This window comes from Pelophylax lessonae, assembly GCF_965119305.1.
Source record: "Pelophylax lessonae genome assembly, chromosome: 6".
Lineage (NCBI taxonomy): Eukaryota > Metazoa > Chordata > Amphibia > Anura > Ranidae > Pelophylax > Pelophylax lessonae.
Genome location: NC_138773.1, coordinates 180203925 through 180227846, shown reverse-complemented (window position 1 = coordinate 180227846; position 23922 = coordinate 180203925). Strand labels below are relative to the sequence as shown.

At 41.9% G+C, this 23922-nt stretch overlaps 1 protein-coding gene across 1 annotated transcript in view; it reads right to left on the bottom strand.

Annotated features, from left to right (window-relative positions):
• Positions 1-463: 463 nt before the first annotated feature.
• The window catches only part of STAT1 (signal transducer and activator of transcription 1), a 93185-nt gene continuing 69726 nt past the window's right edge, over positions 464-23922 (bottom strand). Inside the window, exons 16-24 of the mRNA XM_082260716.1 lie at positions 23188-23286; positions 22854-22989; positions 19264-19310; positions 18499-18593; positions 11164-11303; positions 6437-6622; positions 4251-4326; positions 4038-4128; positions 464-1277 (exon numbers count right to left, since the gene is read on the bottom strand). Of these exons, the coding sequence (XP_082116842.1) occupies positions 1257-1277; positions 4038-4128; positions 4251-4326; positions 6437-6622; positions 11164-11303; positions 18499-18593; positions 19264-19310; positions 22854-22989; positions 23188-23286 (891 nt within the window). The 3' untranslated portion in view covers positions 464-1256. The remainder of the gene's footprint in view (positions 1278-4037; positions 4129-4250; positions 4327-6436; positions 6623-11163; positions 11304-18498; positions 18594-19263; positions 19311-22853; positions 22990-23187; positions 23287-23922) is intronic.

Here is a 23922-nt window from a genome sequence, read left to right as displayed (position 1 = left end):
TTGCATGTGTTCCGCAACACGCAGTAATGTGAACCAAGCCTTAGACTGGGGTGCCTTGAGACTGAAAGTGGTTTTTAAGGGTGCCTTAACTGAAAACACTGCTTTCGACATACAATTTCCCTACAGATCTCTGTCAGACAGTTCTGACCAAGCATAGGGTACAGTACATATGCATCTAAACGGATGCAAGGATGATTATTTAATTCCTAATGCAGAAAACCTATTGTCCGCAGACTTCTTTATCAGAAAGCAGAAGGAGATTTAAAGACCCTGCATGATGGCAGTGCAGTCCAAAAAAGGATTGCAGAATAGAACAGAATATGTCGATTATATTTTTAAAACTGTTTGATTGGACTGGACATAAAGAAGCTAACGGGTCGATTTACTAAAACTGGAGAGTGCAAAATCTGGTGCAGCTCTGCATAGAGAACAATCAGCTTCCAGGTTTTTTTTTTGTCAAAGCTTAATTGAAAAAGCTGAAGTTAGAAGCAGATTGGCTATCATGCACAACTGCACCAGAATTTGCCCTCTTCAGTTTTAGTAAATCAACCCCAATGTGTTTTTAAAAATGCACTTATTCTTAAAATTTTTGTGAAAAAAAGCATTCTATACATTAAATACAGACTTTTTCTAAATGCATATATTACACAACTTAGAACCTATCAACTTATGCATCTATTATAGTCAAGGCAAGATATGATGCCCTGCAACCTCTGTGCCAGATTCTTCAGCACTGTGCATTGACACATGATATCACACCATGCCAACCTATCCATTGCACTTAAAACAGTCATTGTAAAAGAAAAAGGCTAACATGTTGGCAGAGTAACATTAGTGACAACGAAATAAAAAAACAATTTGTTCTAACCATCAGTCATGAACCACAAATATACTAGACTGAGACAAAACATGGCCGGATATTAACAGATTACATTTGCATTCCAATACCAAATGCATCCTTCTGTCTACAATATTGGAAGCCACCTATAGGCCACTAGAACTATAGGAGAAAGAGGTGGTGATAGAATTCTGGTCTATTCTCCTAGAGGTCCTCAGTTTTCCTTGAATTATAGGCCTGGCATGCGTATTCACATTTCTCATTGTCAGCCGGATAATACCACACTGATTTCTAAAAAAAGATTAATGATGAACCAAACATCCACCTGGACACAGCTTACAGTAACATATTTTCAAGAAAGCAACTTGATACTGAAAGATCTCGCAAAGGATGGCTATAGGCACCACTGAAGATACTCTTAATTGCTGAGGGAATCCATCTGTTGAGGAAATAAAGGTAAAAATTCATTTTATTTTAGAAGACCATCAGTTTGGAAAAAAATACTGTACATCATATCTTTGGTGTGGTCATTTTCAAATGGAACATTGTGTGGATAGCGAAGGGTTGACTGACTAAGTTGATTACACTATGTGCAATGTCTAGTTGCATACATAAGAAACAAAAGCCAGGGTGGAATAAACATGTCAGACTCATAAGCTGCAACTGGCGCTAAAGGTCTGTGAATCTTTTAAACAGTGCATCCAAAAACGAAATCACACACAGACCTAACTATTTACAGGCACACCCCACTTTTAAGTACACAATGGTACCAGAGCATGTATGTAAAACGAAAATGTGCTTAAAGTGAAGCAATCCCTTTTTTCATTTCTCAATGCATGTAAATACACTAGCTCCATAGGAAATCTTGGTCAGCTTGACATAGCATTGCTCCCAAACCATGTGACAAGGACACCAAGCTTGGGGAGCATGTTAAGGGGATCCAGGACTATGACATAGTAGATTACCTAGGCAAGCTGGCCAGCCACAAACATGATATGTTGTAGTCCTGGGTCCCCTCTCGGTGCTCCCTAAGTTTGGTATCCCTGTCACTTATGATTTGGGAGCAGTGCCATGTCAAGCTGACCAAGATTTCCTATAGACGCCAATGTTAAAAACCGGGAGTAGTGTCATGCCAAGCTGAACAAGCTGTGTCCTTACTCGCGAGTGTACTTAAAGTGAGTGTACTTAAAGCGGGGTATGCCTGTATATTACTTTTTAGTAATTAGGATACTGTTTTAGAAAAATGAGAGAAGATTTGCAAAAAAAAAAAAAAACACTGGCTAGGAAAGGGTGCTGTGGCTTCCTTAGAAAAGAAAAGAGGGGCAGCTGCCCTTACAGTATTATTTTAAAGTCTTGCCGACCCAGAACACATTGCTCGGCAAGGAGGAAAACTATGTGGTGGAAGCTTTGCAAGTAAGGCCTACTATTTCTTGGGTTTGGAACAAAGCTGGACAGGCTAAGATTGATTTATTACTGTGGATAATCTGATTGTGTTTTCTGGGGCTGGAAGCACAATAAATCTGGTTGCAGCCACTAGCAAGCCTAAGGCCCCTTTCACATATGCGGACTAGGCCTGCACGATATTGGAAAAAAAATATATTGCGATATTTTTTTTCCAACGATATATATTGCGATATTGTGGGACCCGTCCTTTATATGGAGAAATATAAAGGAGGTTGGCTGCAGCCCACTTCAAAATATAACCCTGGAAGGGGTTATATAATAGATTATAAAAAGGAAGAGGAAGTGATTGGTGCTGCCAGTATATATGTGAAATACAATAAATAATCTATATTGACATGGTGTGTATACAAAAAGGGAAAAGTAGATGTATGTATGTATATGTAGAGGAAAATAAATTATTAATATATAAATATATAAATCACCTCTGAATTATTAATAATTTATTTTCCTCTACATATACATACATACATCTACTTTTCCCTTTTTGTATACACACCATGTCAATATAGATTATTTATTGTATTTCACATATATACTGCTACTGGCAGTGGTGGTAGGAGGCTGGAGCGGTGGATTAGAAAGGAGCACAGCCGCATGCCATACATTACATTACTCACTCGTCTCGTGCAGGCTGCAGCCCGCCCCACACGTTCAGTGAGTCTCACTCTCCGCCCTAGTTTTTTCAATGGCACATTCAGGCAACCAATCACGCCGTGAGTAGCGGCACAGCGAACCAATCAGGTGTGCAGGCACGCGTGATTGGTTAGCTGTGCAGCTGCTCACGGCGTGATTGGTTGCCTGAATGTGCCATTGAAAAAACTAGGGCGGAGAGTGAGACTCACTGAACGTGTGGGGCGGGCTGCAGCCTGCAGTGGATTGGATGTGTGACTTCTCCTCCGACCTAACACGCCTAACACGGAAGTCTGCGACTCTGCGAGTCCTCCTGTCCTCCTCCGAGTCCCTCCCCCTGCCTATGCAAATATCCTGACCTCGGCGATATGAATATCGCCTACGGCCACAGAACGATAGTCGATATCATATCGACTATCGTTCAGCCCTAATGCGGACTGTTCAGATCCGCCTGTCAGTATTCTGAACGGATGCCCCATGCATCTCTATGGGGCAGCGGGTGTCAGCGGAGACATGTCCACTGACATCTGATCCGATCCTGTCCGTCAAATCCGGAAGGATGGAAACCCTATTTTCCATCCGTCTGGCGGATCGGATCGGATGAGAACGGACAGACGGTCCGTTCTCATCTGATTCCCCCATAGAGGATAGCGTGGATATGACACCTCCGTCTCCGCACACAGAGCGGAGACAGAGCTGTCAGCCGCCTGCTCAGCGGGGATCAGCAGATCGATCCCCCGCTGAGCAGAACGGATCAGACGACGGAACGGAGCCACGTGAAAGGGGCCTTACTGCTTTGTGGACTTTGTGATACCTGAAAAAATCATCCGATTCCCCCATAGAGGACAGCGTGGATCTGACACCTCCATCTCCGCACACAGAGCGGAGACAGAGCTGTCAGCCGCCTGCTCAGCGGGGATTGGCGGATCGATCCCCCGCTAAGCAGAACGGCTACAACGACGGAACAGAGCCGCGTGAAAGGGGCCTTACTGCTTTGTGGACTTTGTGATACCTGAATAAAACACCATACTAGAGGTGGTTTACCCCAAGAGATGGCAAAAAGCAAAGCTGCTGCTATTAATAACTGCACTGAATTTATACTCACCAAACAATCAGGCACTAGCCTTTCTAAATGAGCATATTCATCTGGAGACATTGGTAACAGAGAATCGGCAGTGTTCAGTCTTGAAGGGTGTCTAGGACAAATAGAATGAAAACAATTAGTTTTATGCCAGTAACTAACTTTCAGAAGGGATGGACAGAACAAAGAAGAAAACAATTAGCTTTATGCTATAAAAATACTCTGCATTATACTTACACTTCTGACACTGATATTAATTCTGTTTTGATGTATCCTGTTGCTTTAGGTCCATCAAGATCCATTGGTTCAGAAGCTATGAAATAAAAGGAATTATAATTATTTAGATGTCTGAGGAGTTTCGCAAACGTTATCCTCTCTCTTTTCAACATTTCTGATGTCATTTCTATGCAATGCTGATTTCTTTGGCACAGCTTTCTGTATCCAGAGCTTTTTACCATATTGTTAATTGAGGCCCAATACATAGGGGCAACAAGGTCGGCGTTTTAAGCCTCAACAATTACAAATTGTGATAAGCTTGTTCTTATTTTGCTTCTCTTTTCTGGCCACCTCTGCACATTTGTGGCAAAATTCAGAAACAGAACTGTTGGGGAACGAGGGGCAGAAAAAGTTGTGATTAGTCAGAAGACTATAATATAAGAAATATCAAACCATCTTTCCTTTCTCTTTTTGGCCTAAATTTATGAAGAAATTCAATTTTTTTATGTTTTATTGGATATGTTTTAAAACAGAAAGTTGAAAATATTGTTTTCTTTTCATCATATTCAGTCTTACTATTTAAAAAAATAAAACAAAACCCAGTGGTAATCAAATACCTCCAAAAAAAAAGGTCAATTTGTGTGAAAAAAAAATTTAAATTTAATTTGCATTCAGTGCTGCATGACCGCGCAATTGGCAGTTAAAATAGCGCAATGCTGAATAGCAAAAAGTGCCCTAGTCATGAAGGGGGAAAAACCTTCCGGGGGTCAAGTGGTTGAATTTGTGAGCATGCTGGTAGTCTATTCAAAGTGACGGCAAGCACTCCCATTATCATCTTTGTTTAACACCTCCAAAATAGACCTGAAGATTGCTTTACAAGCTTCAGCAAAGCTACTCAAAGCTCTCTAAAAGCTTTAAAGCTGAATTCCAGGTATGGCTTTTTTTCCATAGTTACATTGGTTCAACTTGGAGTAATGCAAGTATGCATAGGCCATTTCTGTGGAATCCCTGCACATGTGGATAATCACTGCTACTACAGTAATCGCTAGTATCTTCTGGGCACAATTCACAAAATGCCTTGCATCTATCTAAATGAATGCAAATCGTTCTTTGATTGGATGAGGTGGAGATTGTGACATCGGTGTTACACCTCTTCATCTTGTTCAAAGAACACTTTGAATTTATTGAAAAAAATGAAAGGTGTTCTGTGAATGATGCCTGCGCCGAGCAAGCAACACCCTGTGTTCACTATGCGGCAGGGCAGCCTTTAGGCATGGAACATAGAAGATAGCAGTGATTATTGTAGTAGGGATGATTGCAGTAATGATTATTTGCTTTCATGGAGATCCCATAGGCATGGCATATGCATACTTACAGTTGTCCAAGCTGGAGCAATATGTTTATGCAAATAAAACTTACCTGGAATTCTGCTTTAACGATGCTTTAAAAAAAGCTTCTTGGACACATTGCTCTTAAAAACACTAAAGCCCAAATGTACAAAGATGAAATTATAAAATGTTTATAGCTCTGCCTAATATAATCATTGTTTGAGTACAGGCTTATGTATTCTATATATATTATACCCAATTAATACTATTGGGCTTTTTAGAACCCAGTTTTCCTCCTATTTGCAGTTATTAGACTGAAGCACTACTGGTTATATACTTTGGTAAATATATTGATTATAGGAAAACATTCTGTTATGGGAAATTTGTGGGTTTTCTGTTTTTATAGGGTATAGGCGGCATGTTTGGTAAATTAATGTGTCAAAAGTATTTTGTACTGACTGTATATGGATGGTATTATACTGAAATCCCTTTTTGTTTGAGTTGCACGTCTTGGTGGTGTCACCCATAGGAGATGTTTCCAATATTTGAAAAGTCTCATTCAATTATTAAAGAAACAATGTCCCCTTGCCTATGCAGAGCAAAGTGATTGTATTTCTACAAAGCAACCCCCCTACTCTTTCCAGCACTCCCCCATCACTCCTTCCTCAGCCAACACAAAAATCAATGGTGTCAGTGACGAGCAGAAGTGGTAACATAACCCTCGCTGTCATGTGACAATGTGTAGGCCTTGCAATTGTGCTAGGCCTGTGCACTGTCACAGGGGAGGAGATCACATGCAAGGTGAGTATAAGTGGGTTGGGGGAAGGCCTTTGCTGAGACTCTTTAATGAAAAACAAAATATTATATACTCGTATTTACCATCTGTAGGCCTGGAGTAGTATCTTCCAAATGCTACATCCTTTGATGTGTCTGGATATAAAAATTTCAGTGGATTTTCAGGAATGTTTTCAGCTGCCATTACTTTATAGTTGCGGATAATGTCTGGAAACGTCACAGCAGAAAGTTCCTTTTTTGTATAAGGCTCCACAGAATGAAATACTGGCTCTGAAATGAGATAAAAGTAATCTTATAGTTTATAGAAGGGAGTTCCACATCCTTAGTGCTCTAACAATAATGAACCCCTTATGCAGTTTAAGTTTGAACCGCTTCTCGACCAACTTCATTGAGTGATCACTTGTCTTCTTGTAAAGGTAAGTGGGGGATAGACCAGCGCTATGGAGTGATAAAGCAATATACAGGTATAAAAGCTGCCATCAACCAACCCCTAATAAATAGGAGCCAGAAATGGGTAAGAGAAAATAAAAGGCTGGAATCGGCGCTGGTATATGTAGAGACCAAAATCCTTAAAAGTGATATTATTGTAAAGCCAAATAAATATATGTGTGAACCAATAAATAAATTAGTGCAAGATGAAGTGCAAGTGCAATGTGCAAAAAGCAGAGACAAGATCTAGGCTAAAAAAATATATAAGCCCTATAAAATATTTAAAGTGCTGACAGAGATTTAAAAATTAGTACAACAAGGTGCAAATAAATAATTTATTAGTGAAGTGCTAGAAATATGTATCCAAAAGTAGCGCTCCAGTAGATGTCCAATGACGAAACGCGTAGGACGGTTACCTACGTCAACGTCACTTCCGGTCTGCAGCTTGTAGCCTTGGAACGTGGAAGCACTCCGTCGCTGCATTCATCCTACTGAAATCGATCAGCCTGAATTGTGAGTCGCTACTACTTGTCTTTGTATGCAACTGTATATACTACACCATAGGGTTTTACTGTGTTTGAGCACCCAGATTGGACCCGCTTGTTCGTGAGGACCCTCTGGAACCCGGCTCATTATCACAGATTGGACCCCATATACCATCTTGGAATTCCACCCACCCTCTAACATTGAGCTGTGATTGTAAGGTGGAAACAAGGGTGAGTGCTAAACCTAGTGGGCACTATAGGTATAGGCACCTGAGTCCACTTTCCTCACCTTTTCATTTTTAACTGTCACGGGCATTGGCCCCAGCACGGCTTCCATAGGGGATTTCTCCTCCCCCCCCCCCCCCCATCATAATCAATTTATATTTATATCATCACTGTTTACTTATTTTGCACTGTCACTCAGGCTTTGGATCCTGATTCATTATTTTACTTTTGGATACATATTTCTAGCACTTCACTAATAAATGATTTGCACCTTGTTGTATTAATTTTTAAATCTCTGTCAGCACTTTAAATATTTTATAGAGCTTATATATTTTTTTAGCCTAGATCTTGTCTGCTTTTTGCACATTGCACTTCATCTTGCACTAATTTATTTATTGGTTCACACGTGTGCATATATTTATTTGGCTTTACAATAATATCACTTTTAAGGATTTTGGTCTCTACATATACCAGCGTCGATTCCAGCCTTTTATTTTCTCTTACCCACTTGTCTTCTTGAGTGACCCGAGACTGAATAGTTTCCTCACAATGTTGGAATCACCATTAAGATATTTGTATATCGCTATCATATCACTAAGGCTCCTTTCACACGGGCGGTGCGCCTGACGTAGTCCGTTCTGCTCAGCGGGGGATTGATCCGCCGATCCCCACTGAGCAGGAGGATGACAGCTCAGTCTCCACTCTGTGTGCAGAGAAGGAGCTGTCAGATCCCCGCTCTCCTCTATGGGGGTTTGGATAAAAAACAGACCGCCTGTGGTATTCTTTAATATTGTCACCGGTTAATGTCCCTGATCACCACCACACCAGTTATATAACACTGTACTGCATTTGGGAAAATTGTGAAAAATGTTTTGCTTTTCATTTCTTCATTTTCCAGAAAATTGTGATGAAAAATTACAACTTCAAAAAACTTGCCATGCCTCTTGATAAACACCTTGGACTGTCTACTTTCCAAAAAGGGAAAATTTGGGGGATTATTGTACTGTCCTGCCATTTAGAGGTTTTGAGAAACGAAAGGCCGTCAGTACATCAGGACTGATCAATTTTCAGATATATATATACCATAGGTTGTGGACTCTATAACTTTCCTACAGAATAAATAATAAACACTAATTTGGGGAATTTTCACCAAGGAAATGTAGCAGAATTTATTTTGACCTAAATTCATGAAGAAAGGTTATTTACTTTAAATGTTATGACTTTTAAATGTTATTTGTTTCAAAATTTTCTTGTAACAATTTTTTTGTTTATTTAGCAAAAAATGAAAAACCCAGTGGCGAGTAAATACCACCAAAAAAAAGCGTGAAACAAAATTATAAAACATTTCCTATGAGTACAATGTTGCATGGCTGCCCAATTGTCATTTAAAATGTGACAGCGCTAAAAGTTGAAAATTGGCCTGGGCAGGAAGGGGGTAAAAGTGCATGGTATTGATGTAGTTAAGTCTAATCTGGACACAGATGCATTTTAAGGTACAGCACTATGGTGTTCATTCACTAAGAGTTAAATATCGACTGAAAAAATGCCAGGAAAATAACCAACTGAAAATGGAGACCGAAAGAATTTGCTGGTAAACAGCACATGTGGTAAAATACCAGTAAAGCGGTAATTTCATATGGTAGCTGGTTGTTAAGGAGCAACATGGGGACAAGCCCCCCCCCCATGTTGAGGGCATGTGGCCTGGTATGGATTGGGGGGGGTGGGGGGCCATGCTGTTTTCTGTTTTTAATTGCCAGCATGTTTTTTTTACATTCAGCTGTCAGCATGAAAACCACTGACAGCTGATAAGTCATCTGTTAAGGACACAGCGGCCGGCTGCGTCCTTATTGGGGGGGGGGGGGGGCCCATGCTGCACTGAGCAATACGGTATCTGATACCGTCAGCAAAACCCTGGTGATAAATATTGCGCCTTTTTTTACATTCTGTTCTGTTTGTGAATTGGACTTAACAGTTTACCGCATGTTTTTTTTTGCTATATTTACCAGCACATTTTTCATTTGTGTTAAATATTGCATCATTTTATTTATTTTTTTAAATTGACTTTTTTTCACCGCATGCAATAAATTATGCAAATGAGTCTCATGACCATGTTATCGCATGCTGTAATCTTTAGTGACTTGATCTCTATGTGCCTATTAGATCTATATCAGTCAGTATTAAAGTGGAAGTAAGCTCTAGATTTATACTTTCCTCCATTAAAATCAATAATATAAAATGGACATGATGCTGTTCTTACATTCTCTCTTACCTTTGTTGTTCCATAGCAATTGAGCAATTGTCACCGGCGCATGCGCATATGTCCCGCGATTTACGCGCACTCTCTGTGTGCCGTCTGTCCCTGCCTGTGCCGTGCCTGCATCATTCTCTCTGCGGCATTGCACTGCAATCCCGCCAGGGTCCATCCCCCTGCTCGACTTCCTGAAACATCCCATGTGACTTGCTATGTACTAAGCTAAACATCAGAGCTGATCGCTGGACAAGCAGGAGAGATGGTGCATAACTTGCCAGCTGCAGTGTACTGTATTCCAAACACGCAAGCACACCAAAACAGTAAACAGCTTCCCTTCTGCTTATATTAGTACCTCGGTTAAGAGTAAAGATGCAATTCATTCATATGCCAGAGTTTGTTGCTATGGCTTGGCTAATAATAAATGGGCATGTGCGAAAAATCGGCCATTACTGAGAGAAAGGGCGGAAGTAAACTACATTATAGATGCAGAAGACAACAGAAAACATGGCGCAGGCTTCAGATGGAAAGCAGGGGAACAAAAGTCAACAGAAAAAAATGTAAGAAAGCACCAAGGGGGATAAATAATAAGGTGGAATGATGTAAAAAAACATTCTTTTAATGGCGATTATGTTTTTTAATATTTTGGGCTGGGCTCTTTCACACGGGCAGTTTTTTAGGCGGATCTGATCGGATCCTCCATGCAGCTCTATGGGGCAGCGGATGTCAGCGGAGACACCTCCGCTGACACCCGCTGCAATCCGTATCCGATCCTGTCCGTGAAATCTGGACGAATGGAAATCCTATGTTTCCATCCGTTCAGGGATCGGATCAGATCGGATGAGAGCGGACAGAGCAGCGGGAGCCGCGAAACCTCCCTCTCCGCACTGCAAGCGGAGACGGAACTGTCATCCGCCGGCTCAGCGGGGATCGGCGGATCGATCCCCCCTGAGCAGCACGGATCCGCCTACAGAGGCGGACCGTGTGAAAGAGCCCTTTGGGTGCTAGAGTTTACTACCGCTTTAAAAAAAAAAAAAAAACTACAAAACAAACCCCCTCTTCTCTTGATGAGGCTCATATCAGCTTAGCATGGATACTCTTGTTTCTGAGATGGTAGTGGATATGTGCTACACACTGCTGTACTGCTTATTTCTGCTTTAATGACAGGGTCATGATAGGCAAACTGTACTAAAATAGTAAATATAGCTAAACAGAGTTGAGCAGTTTAATAAATGATTAAACTACAAAATAACACCATATTAATATACAATGATCTCCCTTGTGATCTCACTTTTTCCACCCATTTTCAGCTGTACAGGATAACAAGGGCAGCAATTACACTAGGCTCCTTACTTCACCTTCAAAGCAGTGTAAGAGATATGTTAAATTAGGGTTTGCATCCTACAAATGTTCAGCTTTCTTACCATTTTGTGATCTCTCCACCCAGGTAAAGGTGATGGCGCCTTCTTTACTACTTTCACTAAACCTCAATAAAAATGTACCCGGTTCTTTGTCTTTTAGCAGCATACGCTCTCTTTCTTTGCTTATAAAACCCATAATACACCTGTAAGTTTACAAGAAGAGAAAGCATTACTGTATTGTTGTTTACGAACAAATCTACATTACATGATAGCTGCACAGGAAACATAGGATTTTTGTACCCACCATTAAATACTGGCATTCATTAAGTGCCAAAAAAAGTACCGTAATTATTAGTTGCTTTTTACTGCCCCCTACAGGAAGATTTGACACCTGCAAGCAAATAATTGTGGGCTAGTTCAGGGTGAACCCTCTTACTCCCAGAATGCTTCAGGTTTGTAGTAAAGCAGTACCAAGAGCATGATCATAAACACAGAGGGTTAGGCCACATGTCCCTCAATGGACTCCAAAAAAAAGTGTTTTAATGTTAATTCAAAAATCTTTTTTTTTTCTCATCCATTGAGGGACTTAGGAAGTTATTCACCTTTAGGACATCCAAAATCAGTCCAAATGAGGGGTGGGCAACACAGAAAACCAATGCTAACTGGCCCAAGAAAACAACAGAAAACTGGAGAATGCCTGCAGCTCAGAAAGCCACCTGAAGGACCTTACACCTGAGGCCGGCATCAGATGAAGCGTGCAAAATTCATCCGGTAAAATGTGTGACTAGAAGACCAGGTGAAAGCCTTGCAAATCTGGGAAACAGATGCTTTCTCATAAAGAAAGGAAGTACTCACAGACCTAGTGTGATGCACCTTAATAGGAAAAGGTGGAATCTGAACATTGAGACCATGAGCTTGGATGATGGTCTGTCTAAGCCACCTAGAGATGGTAGGACAAGAGGTTGGTGCACCCCTAGAGAGACCACCAGTGAACACAAAATGGAAATTATTATTTTCAAAAGGAGCAGTAGCTAAGAGATCGAGTAACAAAGGCCGGAAAAACATCCAAAGAATGAAGGGAAATTACTTTTCCTTTTGGCGAACTGGAGCTGGACAGAGGAACGGAAAAACATTCTGGTTGAGGTAAAAGGTAGAAACTACTAGGAAGGAAGACAGAAACTAGGCAGGAAGGAAGTCCGGGGCCTCAACACCACCTTTTCACTTTACTAAACCAAAAAATGTCCTTGCCGAATAAAGCTTGTAAAGGCGATGGCTACAATACATACTGTATCCCTTTGTGGGCAAGAGTAGAAAAAGGGATGTCTTTAATGGGTTCCAATATTGGTTTCTGAATCACACAGAGAACAAGATTCAGATTCACAGGGGAAGGAAAAAGGGAGAACTACATGCGAGACTACATGTACAAAAGTGTTAATCAATGAGTGAGAGGCCAAAGGTCTTTGAAACAAGATAGAAAGGGCATAAACCTGACTTTGTGCTGGTAGCCAAACTTGTCCAGATCCAGCTGTAAGAAGAAAACAGGAAGAAGGCTACTATCAGACCCAAGACTCCCATGCAAACGCAGACTGACCTAGATAGCTTAAAGTAGGCAAAATTTTTCTTTTCCATTTTAGATAGAGCAAGGGATGGTTATAACCCGTCATATTTTTTACGCCATTTGTGTCCCATTGGGGAGATTTCCCTTCTTCCTGCCCCAAACAGGAAGTGAGAGGAATTCCCTGCAAATTAAGGGAATTCCTTGGAGATGGGTGGTGGGGCAATGCAGGAAGCATAATTATAGACCTGCTGGCTACTGTTTGATTTTGTTAGTCTCGGACTAACCTATAAATAGGTGGTGTGTGTGTCCCCTGTCAGTTATTTCTATTTACCTTGTAGTGGATGTCAAACTTTAATAAAATTCTTTTCTGATAAAAAGGGAATTCCTTGGAGACACTCAGACCATCAAACCTAGTGTCCCCATTGGAATATTTCCCCTATATTACATTTCTGGGGACAACCCAAAATTTGGGATTTTCTTTTACTTTCACTTTTAATGATAATGGTAAACAGAACAAACAGATGGGGTGAATCCCCCTAATGGGAGCACAGATATCAATAAAAATGAACATGTGTTCTAATCCATCTCCACTCAAACTACAAAAAAAAAGTTTTGCCACTAGTTATACTTTAAATCTGGGATTTTAGAGATTGAAGTTTCGCCTGTGGGAGAAACATTCTGGCCTGTGCTCTAGACCCACATATCTATGCCTTTTAGCTCTTGGAGACCTCCCATACCAAGGAATCTAAGATGCAAGCTGCCCAAATGTCCGCAAACGTTAACAAATGTCCCCCTATTTTAGAAATGGGGATGCACCTTCACACTTAGTAGGTTTGTCTGAGGGTTTGACGGACTTTGAAACTCAGACCTTGCAGGTGGACTGTAAGCCAAGCTAGGGGGTTTGGACTTTGATGGTGCAGGAATGAAGAAACGAAAGAGACACATGTAAAAGGACACGCTGTGCACCATTTACCCCAGTGCCATGTTGCTGAGCTCATCATCATGCAACAGGGAAGAAATTGCATGAGCAGTGTTTGAATCTGAGGAAGCGGAACTCGTGTGACGGCAGAGGAAAGCAACAATGGCTAGTGCTCCATAGCAATGTCCTAGCAACAGGGAAAGTCAGGAAACTCTGCTATTGAGGGGTACATGATTTAATTTTTGTTCATAGGAGCACAGTTTGTTATTATCTACAGGGCAGTTTTTTGCTAAACTACCTACTACTGAGCGCCTCTCTGTAACATATGGCATTGGGCAGGTTGTCTACATGGGCACCCAGAAGAGCTTGGAGAGAGGTGGTATAGACTGCTCACTCTCTATATATACCACAGTCCCTCCCCCCCAAATCCTGGATAGACTTATGACCCCATATACAAAACAGCCCCCATCTTGTATATACGTATGACCCCATATATACCACAGGTTTCATCTTGTATACAGGTATGACCCCCCCATATATACATATATATACATATGACCCCCTATTTGCCACTACACTCTCATCCTGTATAGGCCTATTTTAACCTCCCTACATACCACAGACCCTCATTCGGCATAGACATATGACAACCTATATATACTGCAGCCCCCCCCCCCCCAATTCATGTCTAGACATAGGACCCCCTATATACCACTGCCACACATCTTGCATAGATAGTTGACAACCTATATACCACAGCACTCCTATCCTGTATAGACATAATCAATCTCCCCCCCCCCATATCACAGCCCTCCACCCTGCAGAAACATATAACCCCCCTCTTTAGGACATCTCCCCCATTCTGTATAAACCTATGACCAAAAAAAATATCTTGTATAGGAGTATGATCCCCTACATACCACAGCCCCCATCCTCAATAGACTTCTTATTATGCCCCCTATATAGTACAGCCTAATCCTGCGGAGATAAGTAGGTCCCACATATGGGCTATGCCATGGATGGAGGGGATGTGAAGGGGTGTAGCCCCATTGATGAGGTTGATCCCCAGAACTGTCCATGCTGGGGTGACACATATGACATGGACTAACAGGAGGACAATCTGAGGGTTTTAGGTATTTTCAAAGGCTGGCAAATTAGGATAAAGGCTCTGATGTGACAGAGGAGGCCAGGTCTCCATTGTGCTCCCCCAAAAAAGGCACGTGGTTTCTTTCAAAAGGAAAAATTAGGCAGTGCGCAATTCTGACAGATTAACAGGTATTTTCTTGTACTTCAAAGGGATATAACATGAGAAAGTTTTGCAGAGATGTACTAATTATATAAATTAAAGTAATTAAAGCACTAATTAAAGTAAATGGGCTGCTTTTATGCAACACACAAAAATGAGCACGTATTATCTTCATATGAAAAAAAGGAGCGGGTACCATCATCCTTGCAGTAGTAATTAGGAGGAACCAGAGACAACTTCCACTATGTCCCCAGAAAAGAATTGAGGAAATAGACTATCTCGGTAACCAAGAGTTACATCAAAATCATAATGAAAATGAATGTTATTGGTACAAAATATAGAAATCAAGTATTCAGATCTATAGATAAAAACAACAATCTCAAACCATATGTTTTTAAACATATAAAAGCATGTTACACTGGTGATGCAATACCCTCAGAAATGTAAGATGGGATATGGAATATGGTTAATCCTCAGTGAATAGTAGGTCCTCAACATGTTTCGTGGACCAGTTCACTTCTTTAGGAGGAATAATTCAAATTACTATCTGTAACAGAAACATTATGACAATCAACTGAGAATACTTATGGAGTTTTTCCACTGCATGGAACAGAACGGTTTGGCTCGCTTTTGTGCATTTCTACTGCATGGTACGGTGTAGGAACGGTTCGGTACGGTAGCGCTTTTCCACTACATGGAACCGAACGGTACGGCTCACTTAAACAGTACCACCTCGGTTGTGGTTCCAAGAGGGCCATACCGGTACCATATCCCACAATCCTTTGCATGCAGCCTTGACTGTTTGTCACTACTAGCCACTGATTGGTCAGAGAATCGTTGTTATCCCACCCACTTACTTTAGTACTACTTTAATGGAAAAGCAAACCACACCAAACCGTACCGAACCGTTCCAACACCGTACCATGCAGTACCATGCAGTGGAAAACCAAACCGGGCCAAGCAGGGCCGAGCAGAGCAGAGCCGGTACTTGCAGTGGAAAAGTGCCAATAGTTATTGATACATTCAACAACAGCAGTGATACAAAGGGGTAGCCACAGGATTGCTTACTAACGAGGACCAGTGTTCAAAGATGGTTAAGGCAGTAACGCAAACAAGTCTCCCCCAAGGTGGACACAGGAAACTGAGGATAGAAAGTGTATGGCAAGTGTATAACTAGCTATAATAAATCAATGCTTAGGTGAAAAAAGAGGCAAGTGATGACAAGCAAAAAGAAGGGGGGAGAGGAGTGGCAAAGAGAAGAGAATGGTAAAGAGCAGGAAATAAAAAAGGAGAAAGAGGGAGGTAAGGGGGGACACATAGAAACAAAGAGAAACTTCTCTCCCCTTTTCTCCTACCAGTTTCTCTTTGTTTCTTTGTGTCCCCCCCCTTCCTCCCTCTTTCTCCACCCCCCCCTTTTTTTTCTTTCTCCTTTTATATTTCCCACTCTTTACCACTCTCTTTTCCCCACACCCCTCTTTTTGCTTATACATGTCATCACTTGCCTCTTTTTTCACACAAGCAGGAATTTATTACAGCTAGTTACACACTTGACATACACTTTCTATCTTCAGTTTATTGGGTGGTGTGCCTGTTCCTGTGGTTGTTGTATGACTCCCTTGTCCGCCATGGGGGAAGGCTTGTTGGCGCTACTGCCTCGACCATCTTTGAGCACTGGTCCTCGTTGGTAAGCAATCCTGTTGCTACCCCCTTGTATTACTACGGTTGTTGAAATTAAGTATGTATTCTCAGTTGACTGTCATTATGTTTCTGTTACAGATAGTACTTTGTATTATTCCTCCTGAAGAAGCAGAATCGTCCGCAAAACATGTATGAAGACACGTGGTCCCTTGTGTCGTCACGCGTAGGGGAGGGGCAAGGACGGACGAAACGCTGCTGCTGGCGAGACTGTCGGGCTGCCAAGCATAGGAGGAGGCAGACGATTACGGCGTCTCTCACTATACCCCCACGGTATTTCCTTCGGTGAATCTTCTGCACTAATGGCTTCCTAAAAGGTGCAATTTATGCATCGATACATGTGAGTGTGATAACTATTGTTTTATTATGAATAAAAGTTTTTAAAGGATTTCAGCACTATTGCAAGTTTTTTATATCTGCATATGACGTGTGATTGGGGGCACTGGCCGGATCGTTGGGGTGGAGCCATATCTATCCAGACGGGCTTTATGAGATCCCCTACATTTATGCTCTTTTGAATCTATATTAAGGTGAGCTTCCACTCACGAGGGAGTGCACGGTTGCTACTGAGCTGTGACACTCTGGTCACTCACTTCTTTGGGGAAGCACCAGCCACTCTTAGGTGGTCTGATCACTTATATTAGGAGTGTTGTTTCATCACCAAATATCACTGGGACTTGTTTACACTGGACTTATATTTTGCACATTGCATCACTTTGCACTTTTTTGTATTTATTATTGATTATCATCTGGGAGTTTAGTGTTTTTTCTACATGTTTATTAATTTATTAATATTTGACTTTTTTAATATTTGCATATTACTTCTTTTGGAATCAATTTTGATCTGTTTTATTCACACACGTATATCATTATATTTTTTATCCTTATTTATTTATTCACTGGCTGATAGTTATTTATATATTTGTGCAGCACTATTTATTTATTTATGTAGAGAACTTACTATTCACTGAGGATTGACCATATCCTACTCTCAGAATCTTACATTTCTGAGGGTATTACATCACAAGTGTAACATGCTTTTATATGTCTAAAACATATGGTTTGAATAGGAGTATTGTTTTTATCTATGTATCTGAATACTTGATTTTTATAGTTTGTACCAATAAAATGTATTTTTCTTATGATTTTGATGTAACACTTTTGTACCGAGATAGTCCATTTCCTCGATTCTTTTTTGGGGACATAGTGGGGGATGTCTTCAGTTCCCCCTAATTATTTTTGGGACACGTTATGGTAACATATGGAAAATATGGTCACCATATACTGTATGTTCTCAGATTACGGTGAAAAGAGGAGAGGATGCTGACCATCAGTGAATTCATGCACTGACAATGATGGTCATTTTTACTTTTCAAGTTGTGATATTAATAATATAGTGTATTTCCTTTACTTCTAAACAGCAGTATATGTTTGAAGAGGCGCTGTTTAAAATGATCTACAGTAGTTGCTTACTCAATACACATAATGCATGCCAGAAGACTCCTCTGTGTTGGTTTTCTAATTCCTATTATTTGAAAGGGAATGTGATATGAAAGGGAAAAAGGTGTTCAGGAAGTGGCCACCTTTCTTCCACATGTAAAAGCAATCCAGCAGCTTTTACATTATTCACCATTGTTGGCTAAAAAAAAAAATAAATAAAAAAGATACCAGGGTCATGACTGCAGCTACAGCCATGACCCTGGTAGAAGCACTTAAACTAGAGGAGGTATAGATATTTCCATAATGAGTCAAGTGGTTACAGTAATCAAACCTTCCTACCACAATGTCCTTTTTCAGTGGGGGGGGGGGGGGGGGGGTAACTGCCTTCACAGGAAGGAAAATTTTAAGAGGAGACACCTTGGCGACCTTCGAAGACTGGGATAGGGTTTAGACTGAATTTTGAATGGTGTTAATATCCCTATTGTAGATCTGAAATAACTGGAAGAAGGGGTATAAATATACAATTGATAAATCACTCACCCATCATTCCACAGGCATAATAGATGCTTTTTAATTAGTTCCAAGATGCCCTCAATCCAAAGCCAAAATGGAAAAGACTTATCATTAAGATTTTCCTAAAAGCAAGAGGATTGCATCAAAACAGTCAGTCTTCATAACAGAAAAATACTTTTTGAATAACTTCAAGGAGTGTATCGAGCAATGTTGATGTTGCAATGTGTTACACACAGGGAGAATTTTGTTAAAAAGCACATATTTATTATTACATTTCATGGGAAGCCCATCAGTGAGCAACTTTTGATATCCAGAAAAACATTACAACAGTGCAATAAATGTAGTAAATGTACAAAAAGTTTACTATGGGTTCTGTGTACACCAACGGAGTCAGAATCTCCAGAGGGCACTTTGCAGGATCACAAAGGGGTGTATTTAAAAAAAAAAAAATTGCATTGATATTTGCCCAGGGTGTGTGCATGTACATTCATTCTATAGGAATGAGGCAAAAAATCAATGGTAATAGGTTATGTTCTGTGCTGGTTGAATGTTTTTCCTTGATTTAAAACAGAACATATTGTACTTGGCCACTAGATGGTGCTAAGTATCAAAGGAAATTGCTACGATACAGAAATGTATTGATTTGAATGAAAAACATTCAACCAGCAAAAAAAAAAACAGTATATTAAACCAGTAAAGCCCTTGGGCTGTGATCTTTTAGAAAGGGAAACACTCAGATTAGAAGCAAATTCCAGAAATCAGAGCAGAAATAACTCAATAGAAGCAAAATACCTTGCAGAATTTTGTCCATGGAATACAGTCATCAGTAGGATTTGGTCCTAAAGATGGAAAACACAAAATAATTATGTTTTAATTCCTCATAAATTCCAGAACATAAACTGAAATACTTATGATTCTTAGGCCCCTTTCACAGTCACACTCCGTCCGTCAGACGGAGTCCGTTTTTCTCAGCGGGGAATCGATCCGCCGATTCCCCGCTGAGCAGGAGGATGTGCTGTGTGTGTGCATGGCAGCCAATCAGCTTCTGACCTCAGCTTGTTCAATTAGGCTTGGACAATAAAACCTGGAAGCTGATTGGCTTCTATGCAGAGCTGCAGCAGATTTTCCACGCTCCGGTTTTAGTAATTCAACCCCAATGTCTTTTTGTTTTTTTTTCAGTGCTGTCAGTGTCCAGTTTTTAGAGATTTTTGTTCAGTTCCTGTTTCGGATTACAGGTAGTCACCAGGGCAAGAAGAGTTCAGGGAAATCTTTTAAATAAATGGCAAAAGTAATGCCATGTGCTAATTAACTAGCTCAATATATATAATTTTTATATCCTATATTACATTTTTGAAAGTTCTGTGCAGAATCGCAGCTGAAATGTTCCAAATGTGATTTTATAAACATGCTACTTAACATGCAGGGCCGGCGCTACCACTAGGCGAACTAGGCAGCCACCTAGGGCGCACTGCAGCCTAGGGCGCAGCCAGGACCACTAGTTTCCCTCTCGGAGTTTGTCAGTGCCTCATTCTCCGTAGTCTGGGGTTGAGAGGGCGCGAATAGCACACTACCATTGCAGCTGCCTCAGCTCCGCTCACACACACACAGAGCAGCATGTTGGTGGCCGCTCTGCCCCGTCCCCAGTCTGCCTTCACTTCCTAGGCCGTTTGTTGTTGAGTTTATTAAAGGGATGGGATCAAGGGAAGTATGGGAATCCCTTCCTGATAACGGGTGGAGGCAGTCTCGCTCACTCCCCAAGCCCCGTGGAGAAGAAAGCTTGACAGGTGACCACACTCCTTATACATTTGTAAGCCGTCATCCTCCTGCCTCTAATTGGCACTCACTGAGCCCTGGGAGTTGGGAGAGCACAACACACAGGCAGCCCACCCCCCCCTCCAAATGGTACGCCCCCCACCCCTACTATTGATTGGCCGTGGGACAAGAAGCGCACAACTCTGTGATGGACTCATGTCTATCCAACATGCCTGCCTCAGCTCACCTATTTTTAAGGGCAGCCCTCAGAAGCTGGCACGAGAAGTCAACTTTGTGAGTGAAGTTCTGCCACCAGTCACACTGCCCCCCCACCACCTGTCACGCTGCCCCCCCACCACCTGTCACACTTACCCCCCACCACCTGTCACACTTCCCCCCCACCACCTGTCACACTGCCCCCCACCACCTGTCACACTGCCCCCCACCACCTGTCACACTGCCCCCCCACCACCTGTCACACTGCCCCCCACCACCTGTCACACTCCCCCCACCACCTGTCACACTTCCCCCCCCCACCACCTGTCACACTTCCCCCCCCCCACCACCTGTCACACTCCCCCCCCACCACCTGTCACACTTCCCCCCCACCACCTGTCACACTGCCACCCCACGACCTGTCACACTGCCCCCCCACCACCTGTCACACTGCCACCCCACCACCTGTCACGCTACCCCGCCACCACCTTTCACACTGCCCCCCTCCACCACCTGTCACACTGCCCGCCCCCCTCCACCACCTGTCACACTTAATTTTAATTATTAGGTTTTTTTTGGGGGGGGGGGTGCCAAATAGTCTAGCACCGACCCTGTTAACATGCACTCAGAATCTGGTGCAGTGCATGGTAGCCAATCTGCTTCTAACTTGAGCTTGTTCAATTAAGCTTGACAATAAAACATGGAAGCTGATTGGTTTCTATGCAGAGCTGCACCAGATTTTGCACCATGCAGTTTTAGTTAAAGAATGTGTAAAAAACTTCTGCTTTGCTGGATTTGGAAAACCCATGGATTTAGTAAAACAAAGGGTGTGAGTTTATATAAACTGTATGAATTACAATTACAAAACATCCACCTATTTCGGACATGTAATACAGTCAAACTCACTGAAGAAGGCTATTATGCTTGGATCGGTTAGCAGTAAAAGGAGGCCAGGCTGCTAAAGAAGCCGATGGTTAGACACCATAAAAGCCAACACCAGCCAGGACATGAAACAATTAAAAGATGCAGTACAAGCAGGGCCACTGGTAGGGCAGTACAGCCAGCCCTAGTTTACCGGGCCTGAGCTCTGTCACTTCAGAAGAAGTGCCCGGGCACCAGCAGGAGAGGAGAGCCAGCTGTACTTCTTTGTAACACCTGTGGATCCCCTGCAGCACTGCCAGCTTTCTCCCTCCAGCAGCTCTGCAGAGGGATCAGTTTTATATATATATATATATATATATATATATATACTGTATATATATGCATGGTGTCCCAATTTGAAGCAGAAGGAGACAGCTGCAGAGTCTCTGCCGGGTGCTGAAACTCTCCCTGGCCAGTAGTCTGCAGTGTTATCTCCTGTCACCAGTGATGAATGTGCAGGAAGCTTGCTCCACCTCCCTCCAGATTGTGATCTCACTGCTCTGTTCAGTGTGAACTCCAGGGTATGGATGCAGCACCGCTGAAGTGGGTGAGAGGGGGTGGGGGGTTGCTGCTGGAGTTAAGGGACAGAAACTTCAGGATTTTGGAGAGGGGTGAATAAGGAGCCAGCCTAGAACTGCAGGTAGCTGACACAACAGTGCTGGAGCTAGGAGCCAGTGGACACCTCTCTCTCTCCAGCTGACAGACATCTCTACCCAGCCATTTCTATATACCACCACCCCTAAGGCCAGTGGTCCCTTTCAGGTAGGTTGTACGGAGCCTCATCATTTCTAACAGCAGCCCTGAGTACAAGAGCAAGATTGTTAGTTCTCCAGTATAATGGCAAATCAGTTCAAGTCGCTACTTTTAAAACAAACAAGATAAATAGAGCAAATGTCAAAATGTATCATCCATGTGATAACATTATTATATAGCAATAACCTGTAACAGAATTCAAGCATCATATAAGAATTATGGTAAATAATGAGAAGAAACCAACAGAACTGTTAATCTATGGGTTCTGACGTACTGTGCCTTCATTAATCCTCTTCAAAAGCCATGTGTTATACAACTTGTAATACGACTTGCAATGACTTCTGTTAAACAAGTCCCACGGCCATCCGAATTGGCTAAGACACAGCGCCATTGGCTCCCACGGCTGTCAATCAAAGTCAGTTAGCCAATCAGGAGAGATGGGGCGAGGCCTGAACCACAGCTCGGCTTGGGTGCCCCCATAGCAACCTGCTTGCTGTGGGGGCACTTGACTGGTGGCAGGAGCTTGGAGCAGTGAAGACTTGACAGGTAGGAGGAGCTTGGAGCAGTGAAGGGGGACCTGAGAAGAGGAGGATCCAGGCCAGTCTGTGCAAAACCATTGCACAGAAAAGGTAAGTATAACATGTATGTTATTTTTATTTTTTATTTTTTTTAGAACAAGACTTTACAACCACTTTAAATTTCTGCCATAAAGACCATGATGATATTTATTTACACCATACCTAATAATTTCTCTTCCAGCATATGCAGCTGGTCTGCGTGAAGTCCTCTTTTGGTTGCTGAAGAAAACTGCCAGCTGAGTACGTCCATCACCTGAGGCCATCTGGCTACTGCTGGGTTTAGGAAAAAGGATAAGTTCTGCAAAAAATAGAACCTATTATTTAATCACCCTAACTAAAAAGCATGGCAGAACAAATGATCATACCACCTTGAAAATAAATATTTATAGAAAGCATTTAAAACTAATAAAACACAGGACAAATAAGTGACTGTATGATAGACGAGCAATTCATAGAAAGATAGATAGATTGTAATAGAATGCAAATAATTACTAACCTTTGTCTCTTCGCACAGCATATTATACCATAGAATAGAAGCCCAGCCACTGGGGAGCTGGCTTACGTTAGAAATCACTACTATTGGGAGGGATGCTGTCTGTGGAGAGATAAAAAAGTGATTTATGGCACATTTACTTTCTGAGATAAAATAAAATGTTAGGCCTTGTTTTCACAGGGCGTATGAATCCGTGTGGGTGTGTGGTCCTGAATACACCCTGGGAGCGTTCTGGGCCGTGCACCTTCATGGATGTCACACTGGGAGCATGGGCAGGGTCCATGCAGTCACTACATCCCAACTGACTGCCTGCCAGGAATGCATGGAACACCTGTGCTTCTCCATGCGGGTAAACACGGCCCTCATAGTTGTACAGATTCACGCGTCCTGTGTGAATGGAGCCTAATTGTGTACAAATACCATTGTGGTTTAAAAGAATAAATTGTCATATTACACTTTTTTTAAAGTGGTTGTAAACCCTTACAAATACTCAGTGACGTGAATGGCCTCATATGATACAAAGATTTAAAAAAAAATCCTCCTACATAAGTCATACCTGTTTATCTGCAGTTTTCTCTCCTCTACATTTGTTTAAAGTCCAGAACTCATAAAGTTTGTCTGACTATCATAAAAAGGGGGGGGGGGGGGGAGCTGAAGTTACACTTTGCAGAGCTCAACGAGAAGAGCTCTGAGAGCTGATTGGGGGAAAGGGACACCCCCCTCCCCTTCCTTGTCAAT